Source organism: Macaca mulatta, chromosome 4, assembly GCF_049350105.2.
Source record: "Macaca mulatta isolate MMU2019108-1 chromosome 4, T2T-MMU8v2.0, whole genome shotgun sequence".
NCBI classification, from domain to species: domain Eukaryota; kingdom Metazoa; phylum Chordata; class Mammalia; order Primates; family Cercopithecidae; genus Macaca; species Macaca mulatta.
This window is the reverse complement of record NC_133409.1, coordinates 115,351,155-115,367,624: the sequence shown is the minus strand read 5'-3', so window position 1 is coordinate 115,367,624 and position 16,470 is coordinate 115,351,155. Positions and strand designations below refer to the sequence as shown.

Genomic DNA, 16,470 nt, shown 5'->3' with positions numbered 1-16,470 from the left:
AATCCAGAACTTTTGCTCTCAACTATAGCTAATGCTAGAAGAGATTATTCTTTATTATTTTTTTTTCCTTAACAGGGTGATCAGGGGATTCCAGGAGACAGAGGCCCACAAGGTGAACGGGGAAAACCAGGCCTTACAGGCATGAAGGGGGCCATCGGTCCTATTGGTCCACCAGGAAACAAGGGCTCAATGGGATCCCCTGGCCACCAAGGCCCTCCAGGCTCTCCTGGCATCCCTGGCATTCCGGTAAGTAGTGCTAAGAGCTTCAGGGCTCCTGACTTGTACTGACCACGTATCCCTTTTACAATGAAAGCAATGATAATGCCTTTCAAATAAATAAAACAAACCTAAACTGGTCCCTGTGAGGGCAACAATAGCTGTCATTTAAAGTTATGTGCCAGATCCTCTACTAAGCACTTACTATACATTACCTCATTTGATCTTCATAATCATTCTGGAAGGATTGGTATCCTTTTCAGCCGACTTTTATAAACGCATAAAATGAGTATTGACTTGCCCAAGGTCACAGATTTATTAAGTGGATCAGACCCAGGTCTGGATGGCTTCAAAACCGTGCTTTTAAATACAGGTATTATCTCTAATGTCTCCTTACACTACACAGAAACCACATATGCCTGTTTCATACTGCTATGAAACGTGTCTGTTTCATACTCTATTTTGTTGACTATCAGAACAACAAATCTGCCATGAGTAGTGCTTTGAAGTAGAAACCACTTAGGCCAAGAGTGTTTAGTGAAGGAAGCCCATATCTTTATTAATCCTCAAGAGGAGTGGTGAGTGGCTATTCTGCAGAGGAATTTAATCTGAAAATATCCATGTTAGGAAGAAAGGAGGGTCCTGAAGTGAAGTAGGGCAGTTAAAGACACATTCTCCTCAGATAATCAACCAATACCAGATATAAAGCAAAACTGAGTTTTCACACAGTTTTCATACTTTATTTCTGCCCACTCTCCTGAAACTCTACTTCAATAAAGCCTGTGTAACTTCAGCTCTCGGCGTTGTGTCAGTAATTGGTATTAGATGCATTAACTAAAGTTCATTAATGAAATAGAACATTCTTGGAATTATTCTGTCCTACAGGAATCATCACTTTATAAGCCCGTCACATTGGATTGTTTTTATTTTTATTTTTTGGCTTTCTAAGTCAGTTTGTTGTTACAAATGAACTAGCACCATTGTGTTAGGGAACCCCACAACAATATTGTTATCACATATCTACACACAGACAGGATAGAGGAATTTTCAGCGAAGAGTGATGAGGAACCTACCCAGGAATGTTTATAAATTAAGGCTCACTATCTAATTAGGCTCTGCTTCATTCTTAAATTCATATTGCGTGGCGATTTTCCATAGAGCTTCCAACTCTCTCATCTGACCATCTTCTGTTAGGGTTTTTGTTCATGTATATATCTCAAAGTGGATAGTTGGCAGTGGGGCTTATTGCCTTTGTCACAACCTCCAATCTTCAACATATTGTCTTTAATGCCACACATACACCCCTGGATAATAATCACCAACTATGAAGAGTAATAAAATACTTTGAAATTCTAACCATCAAGAAAAAAATAATAACTCTTTTAAAAATATCAAGGTATTATAATAAAACATTACTGTTATAAATGTTAGATTCTTTGTCAAATGCATGTGGATTTACTTCAACAGGTGGAAAATTCAGCTGACATTATTTGCCTGCTTCCTTTTACCAGATCCCAATTAAGAAAAGAAAATTACTTAATACCTATATACTTGCAATGTGTAAGTTACAGAATAAACTTTATGATGAAATGGGTAAAGCTTGCTTTTATCCCATGAATACAACATTTTTGAAAATAATCCAGCATACTTGCAGTTCTGTTCCAGGTTGTCTTCCTTTGAAAATACATTGTATCAGTTAGACATTGACTTTGCCATCCAGGGATTGGTTAGAAGTTAAATTGTGGTTAGACTACTAACATCATGATTACACTTTTTAGATTATTTAAACTTATAAAATGAAGTAATAGGAATGTCTTCCCTAACTGTATAAAGCCATGTGTCTCCATTTAATAGGAAACCTGTTGATACCACTGATTATGATTCCAGCCCATAGCTTTTAAAGCAATTATGCACTTCAGCTTCTTCCCAGAATTTGGTCAAAGCAACACATATTTATTGCCCAATATAGTCAACTGCCAAAAGCATTTTTCTTGATAAATGGATCTCTACAGAAGTTCCAACCCAATATTTCTATTCTTTATTCATTTGTGCTATGCTCTATTTTAACAGACCTTTTTTTTTCTTCTTCAGGCTGATGCAGTTTCATTTGAAGAAATAAAGAAGTATATTAATCAAGAGGTCCTAAGGATTTTTGAAGGTTAGATTTTCTTAATAACATTTTTGAATTTTTCACTGATTCCCACCTCCCATCTACCATGGGGAATCCCTCCAGCAACATTCTCGAAAGACGGCCATGCCACAAAAACCTTAAGGGGCAGCCCATTTTATGATGGGACAGCTGTTTGATGAAAATTGTTCTTTACACAAAGTTAACTTTTGCCTCCCTGGAACTTCCTTTCATTATACCTGCTCTGTAAAACAACACAGGTAAAGTTCCTGCTTGTACTCACATGACAGCCCTTTGAGTATTTTTCCATATCCCTCATACTTATCCTTAGTTTTCTCTTTTATGAAGTAAATGTGTCTAGCTCCTCCACTATTATCACCCCTGGGAAACATTTAATTTATAAATGACTCTCATTTACCAAGGAATATTTTGACCAATGCAGAGTAGTGTCTTTTTATTTAGACCAAAGTCAGCAAACTGAAACCCCTAGCCAAAGCCATTGCCACCTGCTTTGTACAGCCTACAAACTGAGAATGGTTTTTGCTTTTTGGTCGGGAGTGGTGTGAATGAGTTATATTTTAAAATAGTTTTTAAAAATCAAAAGAATATTTCATGATATGTGAAAATAATCTGAAATTTGAATTTGTTTCCATAAATAAAGTATGCATATTCCTTTACCTCTTTTCTCTGGCTGCTATCCCACTACAGCAACAGGACTGAGCAACTGTGACAATATGGTCCATAAAGGCTTAAATATTTACTATCTGGCCCTTGCAGAGAAAGTTCTGACCCCTGCTCTAGATACTTCAATAATTCATCCTAAGATGTATTGGTTTTTTGAAAAAGGCATCCGTATTATTCTGTTGATGCATTTTGAGTTTTCAATTAACTAACAGCCCTGGATCTTCCTTGTTAAAATATTTTTAAATGAGGTGTTTATCATTATGGACTGTGTGTTTATTTTTTAAATCTAAGTGTGTGATCTTATGTTTCCTCTTATTAATTTCAAAACATTTGTGTTCATATCTTGTTCCAACCTGAAGATGTCTTTTGGAATGTTGTCTCTTGTAGAGCAGGTTGGCTGACCCTATAACTTTATGTCATGCTAAATTTCATAAGCATGCCATCATTCTAGTTGTTGATAGAAATGTTGACTAAAAAAGCCAAGAGTCAAGGATTAGGTCTTTCTAAATGCCACAGGATTCTTTCTGTCCACTTGTAAATCATCTTCTAATCTATTATTTAGTGAGCTCTGAATCCATTTCGTTGTCCTAAAACTCACCCTACATTTCTTTGTCTATTTGCAAGGAATTGACAGTATCACGTGATTTTGACAAATGGTTTGCTAAAATCAAAATCACTCTTCTGAACTGTAAGATTTAACAAATAAATCCATGTTAGCTCTCATGGTTCTTACTTCCTTTGCTTAGCATCCACAAGCCAAAAATAGATTGTTCAATTTTTTAAGGAAAAAGATTATAAGATGCCCCAAGTCGATCTTGAGTCCATTGCTTCAAACATGGAATCAGCTCTTCTCCAAGGAGTCTTGATTATTTTAAATAATAATTAGCAGTAGAGACTGAAATCTTGGTGCTTGGATGCACATTGTCTTGTTTTATATGAGAACTGGAAATACAGTAGAGTAACACCGGGACTTGTAGCTACTTTAATGACAAAACCAAAAAAAAAATGTTTTTTTTGTTGTTGTTGTTTGTTGGTTTGTTTTTTGAGATGGAGTCTCATTCTGTCACCCAGGCTGGAGTGCATTGACGTGATCTCGGCCCACTTCAACCTCTGCCTCCTGGGTTCAAGCGATTCTCCTGCCTCAGCCTCCTGAATAGCTGGGATTACAGGCACCCGCCACAAACCCGGCTAATTTTTGTATTTTTAGTAGACACGGGGTTTCACCATGTTGGCAAAAAATGCTTTTTAAAGGTCAAGAATTTATGCTGTTGATTTTAATTTATCTTGATCTTTACTAAGTATCTTTATCATGCTCTGATATGACAGTTTACTAATACATTTGTCCACTCTTTTGTTGAGCTACCAGTAATTTTAATGTTGCCCTTATATTTGGAAGTCTTTTCTCCCTTCCTTCTTTCCTTCCTTCCTTCCTTCCTTCCTGTCTTTCTTTCTCGTTCCTTCCTTCCTTCCTTCCTCCCTCCCTCCCTCCCTCCTTCTCTCTCTCTCCTCTTTCTTTCTTTCTTTCTTTCTTTCTTTCTTTCTTTCTTTCTTTCTTTCTTTCTTTCTTTCTTTCTTTCTTTCTTTCTTTCTTTCTTTTCTTCTCTTGAATCAAACATTATGGACTACACTCTAAACTTTGCAATCCAAACACTCATTTCCCCCTCAGCAAGTTTGAAAAAAGACAACTGTTTGAAAAAAGACATCTCAGGCTCTTCAGGGGAACACTGAAGAACATACTCATGGCTACAGAATTTGCAGTGTTCAGTGCACAGTGAAAATGCTGGTGCACTTGTTAAAAAATGATTAAGAATTTTAAGACAGCAATAGTAAAGCCATAAACTAAACATGGGGCCCTATGTGACTGCATAGGTAGCATGTCCATGAAAGGCAGTCCTGGGGAGAGGACATCTAGGATCTCAGATAGTATCCATGCGTTTAGTTGACCTCTATCATGAAAAGAGAAATGTCAGCATATACGTGTTTTTGAATTGCAATCTAAAGTTTTCCTTTAACTCTTAATCTCTATGGGCTCTAGTGTCTTTATTTATCTTTTATCTCAGGGAGCTTTAATCCTGAACTTCAATCTCTTAAGAGGCTTTAGATAAAATCATATATTTAATAGTCAGTAATTAACCCATATTTTGGAAGCTGATTAAGAATGTCAGAAAATAGGCCGGGCGCGGTGGCTCATGCCTCTAATCCCAGCACTTTGGGAGGCCGAGGCGGGCGGATCACAAGGTCAGGAGATCGAGACCACGGTGAAACCCTGTCTCTACTAAAAATACAAAAAATTAGCCGGGCGTGGCAGGCGCCTGTAGTCCCAGCTACTCGGGAGGCTGAGGCAGGAGAATGGCGAGAACCCGGGAGGCGGAGCTTGCAGGGAGAATGGCGAGAACCCGGGAGGCGGAGCTTGCAGTGAGCTGAGATCGCGCTACTGCACTCCAGCCAGGGGGACAGAGCGAGACTCTGCCTCAAAAAAATAAAAAAATTTAAAAAAAGAATGTCAGAAAATATAACCAAACATTTTCAGGAAAAAAAAAAAAAGTGACATGTTGAGATATAAAAGGTGTTCGTTTTACAAGTCCATCAGACACTGGATGAAGGTGTGGCCCCTGGCAGCCTGCCCTGTGCATTCAGCAGAAGAGACACTTCTACTTCCTCCTGGGGAAGGCTCCCAGGCCATTCTGTGGCTCCTCTCAAGAAGGGCTATCAGTCTTCTGAGGAGGCAGGTCAGGGGAGTTGGGCCACTCTCCATCTGTCTTGGGGCAGGCTCACCAGGCTTCTGCTTTCTGAGAAGCTCCTCCTCTGAGTCTGAATCCTTCCTCTCTGAGTTCCTGCCCCTCCTTCCTCTGTCAGAGCCCACCTGCCTGGAAGCTGACAGGTGCAGCGTCCTCCCCAGGTCTCTGGCTTCACACCCATCTCTCCTACTGCCTCTCTGTCTCTTCCAGCCTGGCCAGGTCCAGGCGAGTGGCTGGACCCCCACCAGAGCTAGTAGTCCCTCAGAAACCACAGGTGTCTTAGCCTCAAAACAATATTTTAAAGTGACCCATAAGGAAACTATTTTCTGAGACTTCTAAACTCTGAGACTCCCTGTGTGATATCCCTCTCCTTTTATCTCTCTTGACACTAGTCCAGCAAAACTGTCCTCCCAAACAAAACTGTGCCTGAAACCCAGAATTTAGTTATTTAGCATTTAAGTTAATTTGTCCCAAGATCATTTCAATTTACTCCATTTAATTTTCCACTTAGAAATCACCTTTTCCATGGCTTCTGAACACCATTTACAAAAAAGAAAAAAGAAAACTCCATTTTCACAAATCATAGAGCCCCAAGGTCACAGTTACCGTTTTCAGAAAGCTTTTTCTCTAAAAGCAAAGATTATTTTTCACATGTTAAAGCAGTTAAAGTTAAGTAGTACAGACAGCTAACTGCTACACTTAAGTAGCACCCGTCTCCCTCCCTTTTTCTTAGTGGTTTCACAAGAGACAGTGTCAACAACAGCTAATGCTATCTCTGCTCCACGCACCCCTGCACATCTGCAGCCTCGAGAGCCATTCTCTCCGAGCGGCAAGTCGCAGACTGTCAGCCCGGGCTTGAGGGAGTCCTTGGAAGATCCTGCTCTCCAACTTTATCATCCCAAGTGTCCAGATTACACCCTCTAGTGAAACCCTAGACCAGGATGACCCAAACTTTGAACCCTCCTCTTGTGGCTTTTTAACCCCCTTTGGGGCTTCCCAGGTGACTCCACTGATACAACACCCTGCAAATCTCACACCTTGAGCTATTTTCCAGACCACCTAACCTCCCTTCAACTTCCTGGTGCCCCTTCCCAAACCTAACTGTGGCGGAAAGAGATGTCTTTTCACCAATCCCATGTCTAGGTTCCAGATTGATCACTATGCACGAATATATATCCTTTCTGAAGTTCAATTAAATCCCCAATTTGATTGTCCAACAAGTCAAGTCCTTTTGCTAGTAAAGTGACCACACAGGACAAGGACAGATATCATCCATGTGTCTCAGCTTAGCATTTGGCTTTAGGAGGGCTTTCTAGCTGCCAGTGATGCTGCCCACACAATGGAGGGTCTTGCCAGATCTGAGAAGTTTAATTCTTGCTATTACACTGTCCTATTATGCTTGGGAATTTACATCGACATGCAGGAAGAATTTACCAACCTATGCAAAAATGTGTACTAACATCTGGCTCTCTCGGTTCTTGAGTCAGACATGGGGCCAACAAGCCCACACCTCCAGCTGTGGGAGAAAAGAAAGATTAAGGCTAAGTATTCCTAAACAATGTTTCTGCCTCTAGATTTTCAGTGTTCAGAAAATCCCCTTACCTATGTTTTCTTGATTTTTCATACATATATTTCATATATATATGAATGTGTGTAAATATGTGTGATCCTGTTTTCTTATTCCAAGGTTGTAACATCTTTTCTTACCTCTCTACAAGTAAGATATTCATTTATATATACATATTTGTATATGTACTTATTTATATACACATCATCTGATAAATATACATCCTTGATGAGATTTTATATATATATATATATAGAGAGAGAGAGAGAGAGTTAAAAAACATATTTTCCACTACATAGTCTCCGTTTCTTCCAATTTGCTGCTTTCTGTTTTTTTGGTTGCAACTCTGTTGTTCAGTTTATAGGATTTCCTCAGTGTCCAGTAATCCTTGGATGTCTGCATACATAAGAGCAGGGTTTTAAAAACCGATTGAAAGCTCTGAGTGAACAGTGGGGCTTGCCAACCTCGAGTTTCACTCAGGGTAGCCCAGTTGGACTTTTTAAGTGAAGGACCCTTAATTTCAGTGTCTTTAACTCTTTCCTCTCAGTCTGGTCAGATTCCCCCGCGGAGACATTTCACTTCCTGCCTGGCTGCGAGCTCAGCTGCTTCAGATTTTCAGTTTGGAAGCCTGAGTCTCAATGGAGCCTGGGCTCCTCAGTGCAGAGGCAGACTACTACCCTTTTCAGATAATAATAAACCTTCAGCATCTTGCTAGGGATGGGGACAGTCACCTGCCCAGCTTTATAGAGAAAGGAATTTCAACAACTACTAAAACAGGCTTTCAATCCGTGCTCCTTATTTTAGTTCCCCTCTTTCACCCCCACTTCCAGAGGTAACTTGTACTGCCAATTCTAAGCCTTCTGAGGATTTTGTAGTTTAGATCAAGTTATTCCTCTACTTCTAGTCTAAGAGTTTAGTTGTCTTGAGTTTGCTAAGTAATGTATCACTCAACCATCTGGTTCTCACCTCCCAAAATTGTGCTGATATTGTCTCCTTTCATATGCTCCCCCATTCTTGTCTGTTTATGCCTTTAAGAGGATTGTTTTGCTAGGATTCAGGAGGTAGTTAAAGCAGATCCATGTGTTTAATCCACCATCTTTACCCATGATAGTTCAAAGCAACATACTCATAAAGGTGGCGAATGATTCAGACAGAGACAAATGAAGTGGTAACCACCTTTGGGTCATAATGAACCACAAAATAAATATGAATCCACCAAATGATACTGTTGAATTAACAGTTAAAAATGAAACTAGAATATCATTATAAAAATATCACAGGAAATTACTCTTCTGATATTTTTGCCCTTTAGGAGAGAACTGTATTTAATTTTGATTTCCACATTTAGGAGACATTTATGGAAAAGCCCTGAAATAATGGAACCAAAAAGAGATTTACAAAATAGACTGTGAAGCCTATGAGTAAAAGTTATTTAACCTGAATGCTGATATGTAACAATATGACTGATTTCCCAAGGGAAATACTCATTAACTGCTCTCTGTTTCCATAATGGGGTAGCAAAATGAAATAAATTGAAGTTATACCAAGAAAATGGATAATCAGACATTTCCATGGGCATTCGGAGAAGATTAATTTCTGTCTTTGAAATATTTACAAATTTTATCTGTGAAATAGTAGACACGGGCCAGATGACATGTGTGTCTTCCTTCCTCCTCTAAAACACGTAGTTTATCATCACATTAATATTAATGTCTATATTATAGTAAGGAGCCCATTCTCCAAAGAAGCCAAGCTTTGGTCTCATTTGTTAGAGTGACTGCTGTGGCTTTGCCTTGGCAGATGGCAAATGTGTGTTTGGTTTATGCATGCTTATATCTGAACTCTTCAATTTCCTGCCTCATTAGAAAGCATAGCCAAAAACAGTTTAATTGACTGAAGATCCCTGAAAACAGAGGAAAAGCAATTAAGAATAAAGGCCTTTACAATTCATTTGGATGCTCTGAAACATATTATTGTAAATTATAGAGCATTAGGGTAGGGTTCAGAAGAGGTAATTACCCTTATGCTAAATGACTGTTTCTGAGTGTATCTCAAAGCCAGATAATTTACAGCTAGAAGTAGTAAAAATAATTTTCTGTTTTGCTAAAAATATTACAAACCACCAAAGTACTTCTAAATTCAATTCATATATTAAAGAAGAAAAATTAGTACTGTGAATATTTGTGTTTCAACATTGAAGGTATTTAAAGAGACATGTTTCAAATTAAGAAAAATTGTACTGAAATACATCTCTCTTTTGAAGTGCAGAACAACAAATATTATGCAAAGTTTCAAACTGTGATTATTGAATTTCATATTTATTATAAGGCCCCAAGTTCATAATTTGATGTAATAAACATATTATATGTATATTCAATATGATGATTTGTAAAACTAAAACTATATATTAATTATCTATTTGTTTTATCTATTAGTTACTAGAATAAGATGTATTAATATCAACCAAACATCCCAGGTAGATAGTGAGGTAGTAATACTGGAGGGCAGGTGATTTCATATCACTCCTTGGGACCAGCATCCATGAGATCCCTGTTGGCCTCCCATTCATCCTTCAGTCTACAGCCAGAGATTCTAGTCCTGTGCAGGTTGTGGTATGTTTCCATTCTGCTTGCTTTGTGACATGAGAATGTGAATGTAGGTGATTGCTTTTTGGATAATGACAGTCAATGCTTTATATCTATTGGGGCTTTTGCCTTAATAATTCTATATGAAAAAATAATTCTTTTTCTTTCTTAACCAGTATGGGCCTACATTGTTTTTAAAGGATTGTTTTAATTGAAAATTCATGGGAAAACAGATTTTCCTCAGAAGTAATTTACTCTTTATTTTAAAATTTACATAAAATAAAAGATACATATCTGTTTAAGTATGCCTTTGCAATTCAATTAAATCAACTAAACTAAGTGAAAAGACTGGAGAACGTGGAAGTAACTCTTTACAAGATCTATATGATTTGGGCTTCGTGTTTTCTAACCGACGGCTATAGTTTCTACTATGTTGTGGTCTGTCATTTGGTCTTTACTTACAAAATAAATACTAATTTCCTCAGTAAAAAAAACTTTTCTGGAAGATTTGTCTGCACCAAACCCAGAGTGAAGTTTTTTAAATTAAATATTCATTCCTTACGACACACATGTATCTTTGAAAAACTATGTGTAAATTATTTCAAAATAAAACCATTTAAATTACTAAGAGATTTTTGAAGAAGTTATGCAAAAAGAAAAAGAAAAACTTCTTATCATGGCAAGGATAGAGCCTCCTCAAGTTTTCTGTTTGAAATCTAGTTGTTCATATATTAGATTTTTTTAATGTGAGGTATACCAAATATAAACAAACCAAGCAATTTTAAGAAAGACTCCAATGATAGATCATATTTATAATGGCCCTGGAATGAGTTAATGATTTTACCAAAATTAATTTTATTCGGTAGTAAAATATTCCATATGCTTTTTTTTTAGTTATCTGTTGCTGCATAAGAAAATACCTCCAAATGTTGGTGGCTTAAAACATTTATCTTACATTTCACATTATAAACGTTTATTATCTCACATTTTTTATGGGTCAGGGGCTTGAAGTGTTGCTTAATTGTATGGATCTAGTTAGGATCTCTCATGAAATTGCAGTCAGGATGTCATTCAGAGCTACAGTCATTTGAAGGCTTGACTAGGGCTGGATGATCTGCTTCCAAGTTCATGCACGTGGCCACTGGCAAGTAGCATCAGTCCTTCCCCACGTGGGCCTCTCCACAGGACTTCTTGGGTGCTCTCACTCCATGTCAGCTGCCTTCCTGCAATGAGTGATCTAAGAGAGAAAGCAACTAGGAAGCCACGATGTCTTTTATGACCTCATCTCTCTAGTTGCCCACTATTAATTCGGCCTTTTTCTTTTCACTAGAAATGAAAAGTCTAGCCCCCATTCAAAAACAGAATTAAACTCCAACTTTGGAAGACAGTGTCAAAGAATTCGTGAATATATTTTAAATTACCACACATACGTTCACAACCTTGCTGGAAAGTGCCTTAAAGTTATTAGGAAATCATTTTTTAATGTGAACCTAAACTCTCTCCACATGCCATTACCACAGGTTATATTCCATGCTAGTGTTCTGTCCGCTAGATGGTTACATCTCAGAAGCACTGAAAATTCTCAGACTTTCTGAGTGACACAGCTGGTCTACATCTATACACAAACAACTTTGTGCAATTGATTTTATTTGTGTAATCAAAAAACTCAGCAGTCAGAAGAGGTGGTAAATTACATGTGCTTAAATTAAAAATTAAATCTTTTTGTTTGTTTGATTTCATGTATCTTGAAATTTTTTGACATAAAATATTTCTGTTCCATGATATATTATTTTTTCTTCTATACATGAAGAGAGGATGGCTGTATTCCTATCCCAGCTTAAGCTGCCGGCAGCAATGTTGGCTGCCCAAGCTCATGGGAGGCCTGGGCCACCAGGAAAGGATGGGTTGCCTGGGCCACCAGGAGACCCTGGACCCCAAGGTAAGTCTTCAAATGTAATATTGGCTTTTTGATTTTTAACCTTCTGTATTTATAACATGTTAGTCACAGTTAAGGAAAAAAGTATGTATGTATGTATGTACTTTATATATTACATATATACATATATGTAATATATAAAATGGTTTCATATGTAATCTCTTTATAATATTTGACATTCTAGAAGTAGATGTTTAACTATTACTACTTCAGATTTAAAACCAAATGAGAGTTACCTGGTATTCTAAATGTATTGTAATAATAATATTTGTTAAAACAATAACAGCAATAATGTGTGTTTATATATCATTATTATCTAGGAATCTTAGAATTTTTTAGGCCTCCCCTTTTGGTGTAAGTTAAACAAGTTTCCATCATCTTAGGATCTTAAATAAACTGAGGAAAGAGTTTTAGGAGACTCAAATACAAATAGTTATTTGGTTCTAAAATATATTTTTAAGAAATTTTAGAATCTTTCTGCTTTGAATAAAGCTTGTGGGTGGTAACTTGAATGTTAAAGAATTTTTCGCATGATTTCTAAAGTTCTTAAAACCCAACTTATATTGGCAAAAAATTTTGTTCCACTTATGACAACTTAACAAGAGACATTATCTTAAGTATAGCTTAACTAAATTAATCTGACAAAGCCATTTTCTAGAAGTACGATTTGCAATCCAGCAAAGTGGCCAAATAGGCCCAGGCTTAGAAGAGTCAACAATTCTGAAAGGGAAATATTAAATTCAGTGAGTACATATCATGAAAGATAAGACCCCAGGAAAACTGCTTCTTATTGTTAACAATGGAGGATCTCAGGTTCCTTCCTTGAAATAATCAAAAGCAACTTGTATAAAGAAAAGAGGAAATTAACACTAAAATAAGAATGCAGTCCAAAATAATATATACACAAAGAAGTGTTTTTCTGTCACCAGTTTCCTTCCTACTGCTATTCTGTAATATTGAGCCTTGTTTTCTGAAGTGTCCCTAAGTGACTGATGTGCCCTTCCTCTTCTGAAGGAGCAACACCTGTTCAGTTCCCAGTAGCAGTGCCTGTTAGTATCCTAATATAACCTTATAACCTATAACCACGATTGCCAAGTCTTTGCGTTTAATTAGCACAATATAAAACAGGAACAGTTAAAATCTCTCTAGTTTTTTTAAAACCATACATATATTCCACCATTATCTTTAGATTATAGTGAAGTTTGGCAGATTGATGAAGGAAAGAGAAAATAGGATGAGGAGTAGCCCTCTTGTATACACTACTGTGTAGAGGGGGCTAATTATTATCTTTTGCTAGTTGGGTCTGTTCTGAAGTCAGAGTATATGAGACTGGCATGCAGATCTCGAAAGCTCATCTGAAAATGTGTAATGCCACAAGTCACATGAAGAATAAGCAGCGTTAACACCAATAGGAAGAAAACTTTGGATAGATCCTTCAAACAGTGGTAGTTTGAGAGGACAATAACAATGGAAAATTGAGATGATCAAGGAAAACAGCTCTGGAACTGGCGTCTCCTGTTCCACTCAAACACCTGGCTTCAGACACCTCACAGGTGCTGTGAAGGCCCATCTGGAAGGCTGTCAGTCAGAGGCAGTTCTAAACCCAGAGTATCAGTGAAACTTTTGGAAACAAGCCCTCTGTTCACCACTCCACTTGCCCTTCCTTTTGCAAAAGATTTCTATGGATTTTATCTGCTGTTGTGCCTCAAAGATTTAGACTACTTCTACTCCTGATAGGGCATCTGGATGCAATTCTTGAATTTGGAAGATATCCCCACATGATTTCCAGTTTCTTTGTGAACAAAGGTTTACTAAAATTGTCAAAACTTTTGTCTCCCCATTGGGTTTCTGACAACAGACATATCTTGACTACAACTTAGTAGATGTCTCCTTAACCTTTCCATAATACTTCCTTTTCAGTATTTGTTAGATTTGCCTAAAATTTAGCAACAAAAATAAATAAAACTTGCAAAACATAGAATTCATTTTTAAGGAATATTTGTTTCTTAAAAATATTTGTTTTTAAGGAATGTAAGTACAGTAGGCATGCTGTACTGATAATCCTGTTTAAAGGCACAGAAATCTCACTGAAAAGAAAGAGAATGAGAGGCTGCTGTTTAATTTTTGGTGCCTCTACAGAAGTGCACAAGAAATAGAAGGATTTTTCTCTAGTAGATAAATAGGTGTGACGCGCTCAGAAGATGAAGTTATACATGTAACTTACAAGCTTTGCTGTGCTCGATTTAAGTGTTTTTTTTTTTCAAAAAGGAAAGAAAAAAATGCATTTAAAATCACCAGTGACCATGTAAACCTCAGGTGCTATTGTCTGAATTAGTCCTCTTAATGACACAGCATGATTGAGTTTAAGAAAGAGTTGAAGTCAGAAATGCAACATAGGTTGGGAAGAAAAGGTGGCTTCTGAATATGACACAGTGTGTTCTGCCACTCATCCATCCTGTCTGATGGTGGCTCCTCTGAAATTTCTAGAAGAGACATTTTGTTTTGTTTTGTTTTGTTTTCAGTGATTGTCAGGGAAGAAATCCATTTGGTTCCGAAATACATTTTTAAAAAATTTTAGAATCTTTCTGCTAATAGAGCTCATGGATGGTAACTTTTGAACTTTAAATAATTTTTCATGTGTCTTCTAAAGTTTTTGAAACCAAACGTTGCTTATATTGGCAAAAAACTTTGTTCCACTTATGACAATTTGACAATATTTATTATCTTAAATATAGCTTGACTAAATTAATCTGAAATTTAAAATTAAAATTAAGTGGTTGGTTTGAAATATGCACTACGGAGGCATGGGCAAGGACTTCATGTCTAAAACACCAAAAGCAATGGCAACAAAAGGCAAAATTGACAAATGGGATCTAATTATACTAAAGAGCTTCTGCACAGCAAAAGAAACTACCATCAGAGTGAACAGGCAACCTATAGAATGGGAGAAAATTTTTGCAATCTACTCATCTGACAAAGGGCTAATATCCAGAACCTATAAAGAACTCAATCAAATTTACAAGAAAAAAACAAACAACCCTATCAAAAAGTGGGCAAATGATATGAACAGACACTTCTCAAAAGAAGACGTTCATACAGCCAACAGACACGTGAAAAAATGCTCATCATCACTTGCCATCAGAGAAATGCAAATCAAAACCACAATGAGATACCATCTCATACCAGTTAGAATGGCAGTCATTAAAAAATCAGGAAACAACAGGTGCTGGAGAGGATGTGGAGAAATAGGAACACTTTTACACTGTTGGTGGGACTGTAAACTAGTTTAACCATTGTGGAAGACAGTGTGGCTATTCCTCAAGGATCTAGAACTAGAAATACCATTTGACTCAGCCATCCCATTACTGGGGATATACCCAAAGGATTATAAGTCATGCTGCTATAAAGACACATGCACACGTATGTTTACTGCGGCACTATTCACAATATCAAAGACTTGGAATCAACCCAAATGTCCATCAGTGACAGACTGGATTAAGAAAATGTGGCACATATACACCATGGAATACTATGCAGCCATAAAAAAGGATGAGTTCGTGTCCTTTGTAGGGACATGGATGCAGCTGGAAACCATCATTCTGAGCAAACTATCGCAAGAACAAAAAAACCAAATACCGCATGTTCTCACTTATAGGTGGGAATTGAACAATGAGATCGCTTGAACACAGGAAAGGGAACATCACACACCGGGGCCTATTGTGGGGAGGGGGTAGGAGGGAGGGATAGCATTAGGAGATATACCTAATGTAAATGACGAGTTAATGGGTGCAGCACACCAACAAGGCACATGTATACGTATGTAACAAACCTGCACGTTGTGCACATGTACCCTAGAACTTAAAGTATAATAGAAAAAAAAAAAAGTAAAAAAAAAAAACAAAAAAAGAAATATGCACTATGGAATGAGTCCTTTATTTTATCTTTAGGAAAGGACAAAAGTATAAAGGGGTTTTGTAAAGTTTCCTGTGTTTATTCTGAGAAGCAGGAGACATATAGACAGCAGTGAGAAAATCGACGTGAGACTGTGAGAAGTACACAATTCATGTTGAAAAAAGGAAGAGCCGATCCTACCGAGATTCTGATCGTGAAAGCTTGAGGATCCGCCTTCAGCACCCTGATCTCCGCCTTCAGCACCCTGATCTTCTTAAAGTGAAAAGAAAAACCATTCGGATTCTGAGTTGCATTGCCTCATTTGCCGTTTTTCTAAGTTTCCAAAGGGGTGGTTGTTGATGTCTTTTTTAAATTGAAAACACTTCCAAACAGCTTTTAAATTTTAGCCATCCCATGGGGTTCTGAGTATTGGCTTCCTGCTGCCTTGAGAGGACTTTTCTTGGTGTCCATTCCCACCTGGGGCTTGCAGCACAGGGCCTCATGGCTGGTTCTCCTGGTTATGAGCTAAAATGTGCCACATCAGAATAAAAGAGACCCCAAGAAGCATGATTCAGCTGAGTTCCCCTATATAAACAGGAGAGGCGAATTTTCCTAACAGACCTTATTCTTTCAAGTGAGTCTTATGAGAAAAGACTTCACTTAAACTTTTTCTCAAACACAGCTGATTCTCCATCACCTCTTCCATTCAAGGAATAGATACCACA

The 16,470-nt window shown here is 37.4% G+C and overlaps 1 protein-coding gene across 2 annotated transcripts in view; it reads left to right on the top strand.

The window, feature by feature from the left end:
- COL19A1 (collagen type XIX alpha 1 chain) overlaps positions 1-16,470 on the top strand; it is a 331,016-nt gene that overhangs the window by 305,005 nt on the left and 9,541 nt on the right. The window contains exons 47-50 of one of the 2 annotated variants that reach the window (XM_015136652.3): positions 76-246; positions 2,308-2,374; positions 11,729-11,857; positions 15,858-16,052. In XM_015136652.3, the coding sequence (XP_014992138.3) occupies positions 76-246; positions 2,308-2,374; positions 11,729-11,857; positions 15,858-15,871 (381 nt within the window). In that variant the 3' untranslated portion in view covers positions 15,872-16,052. Of the gene's footprint in view, positions 1-75; positions 247-2,307; positions 2,375-11,728; positions 11,858-15,857; positions 16,053-16,470 lie in introns of those variants that run through there. The other variant, XM_015136650.3, reaches the window with a different exon arrangement.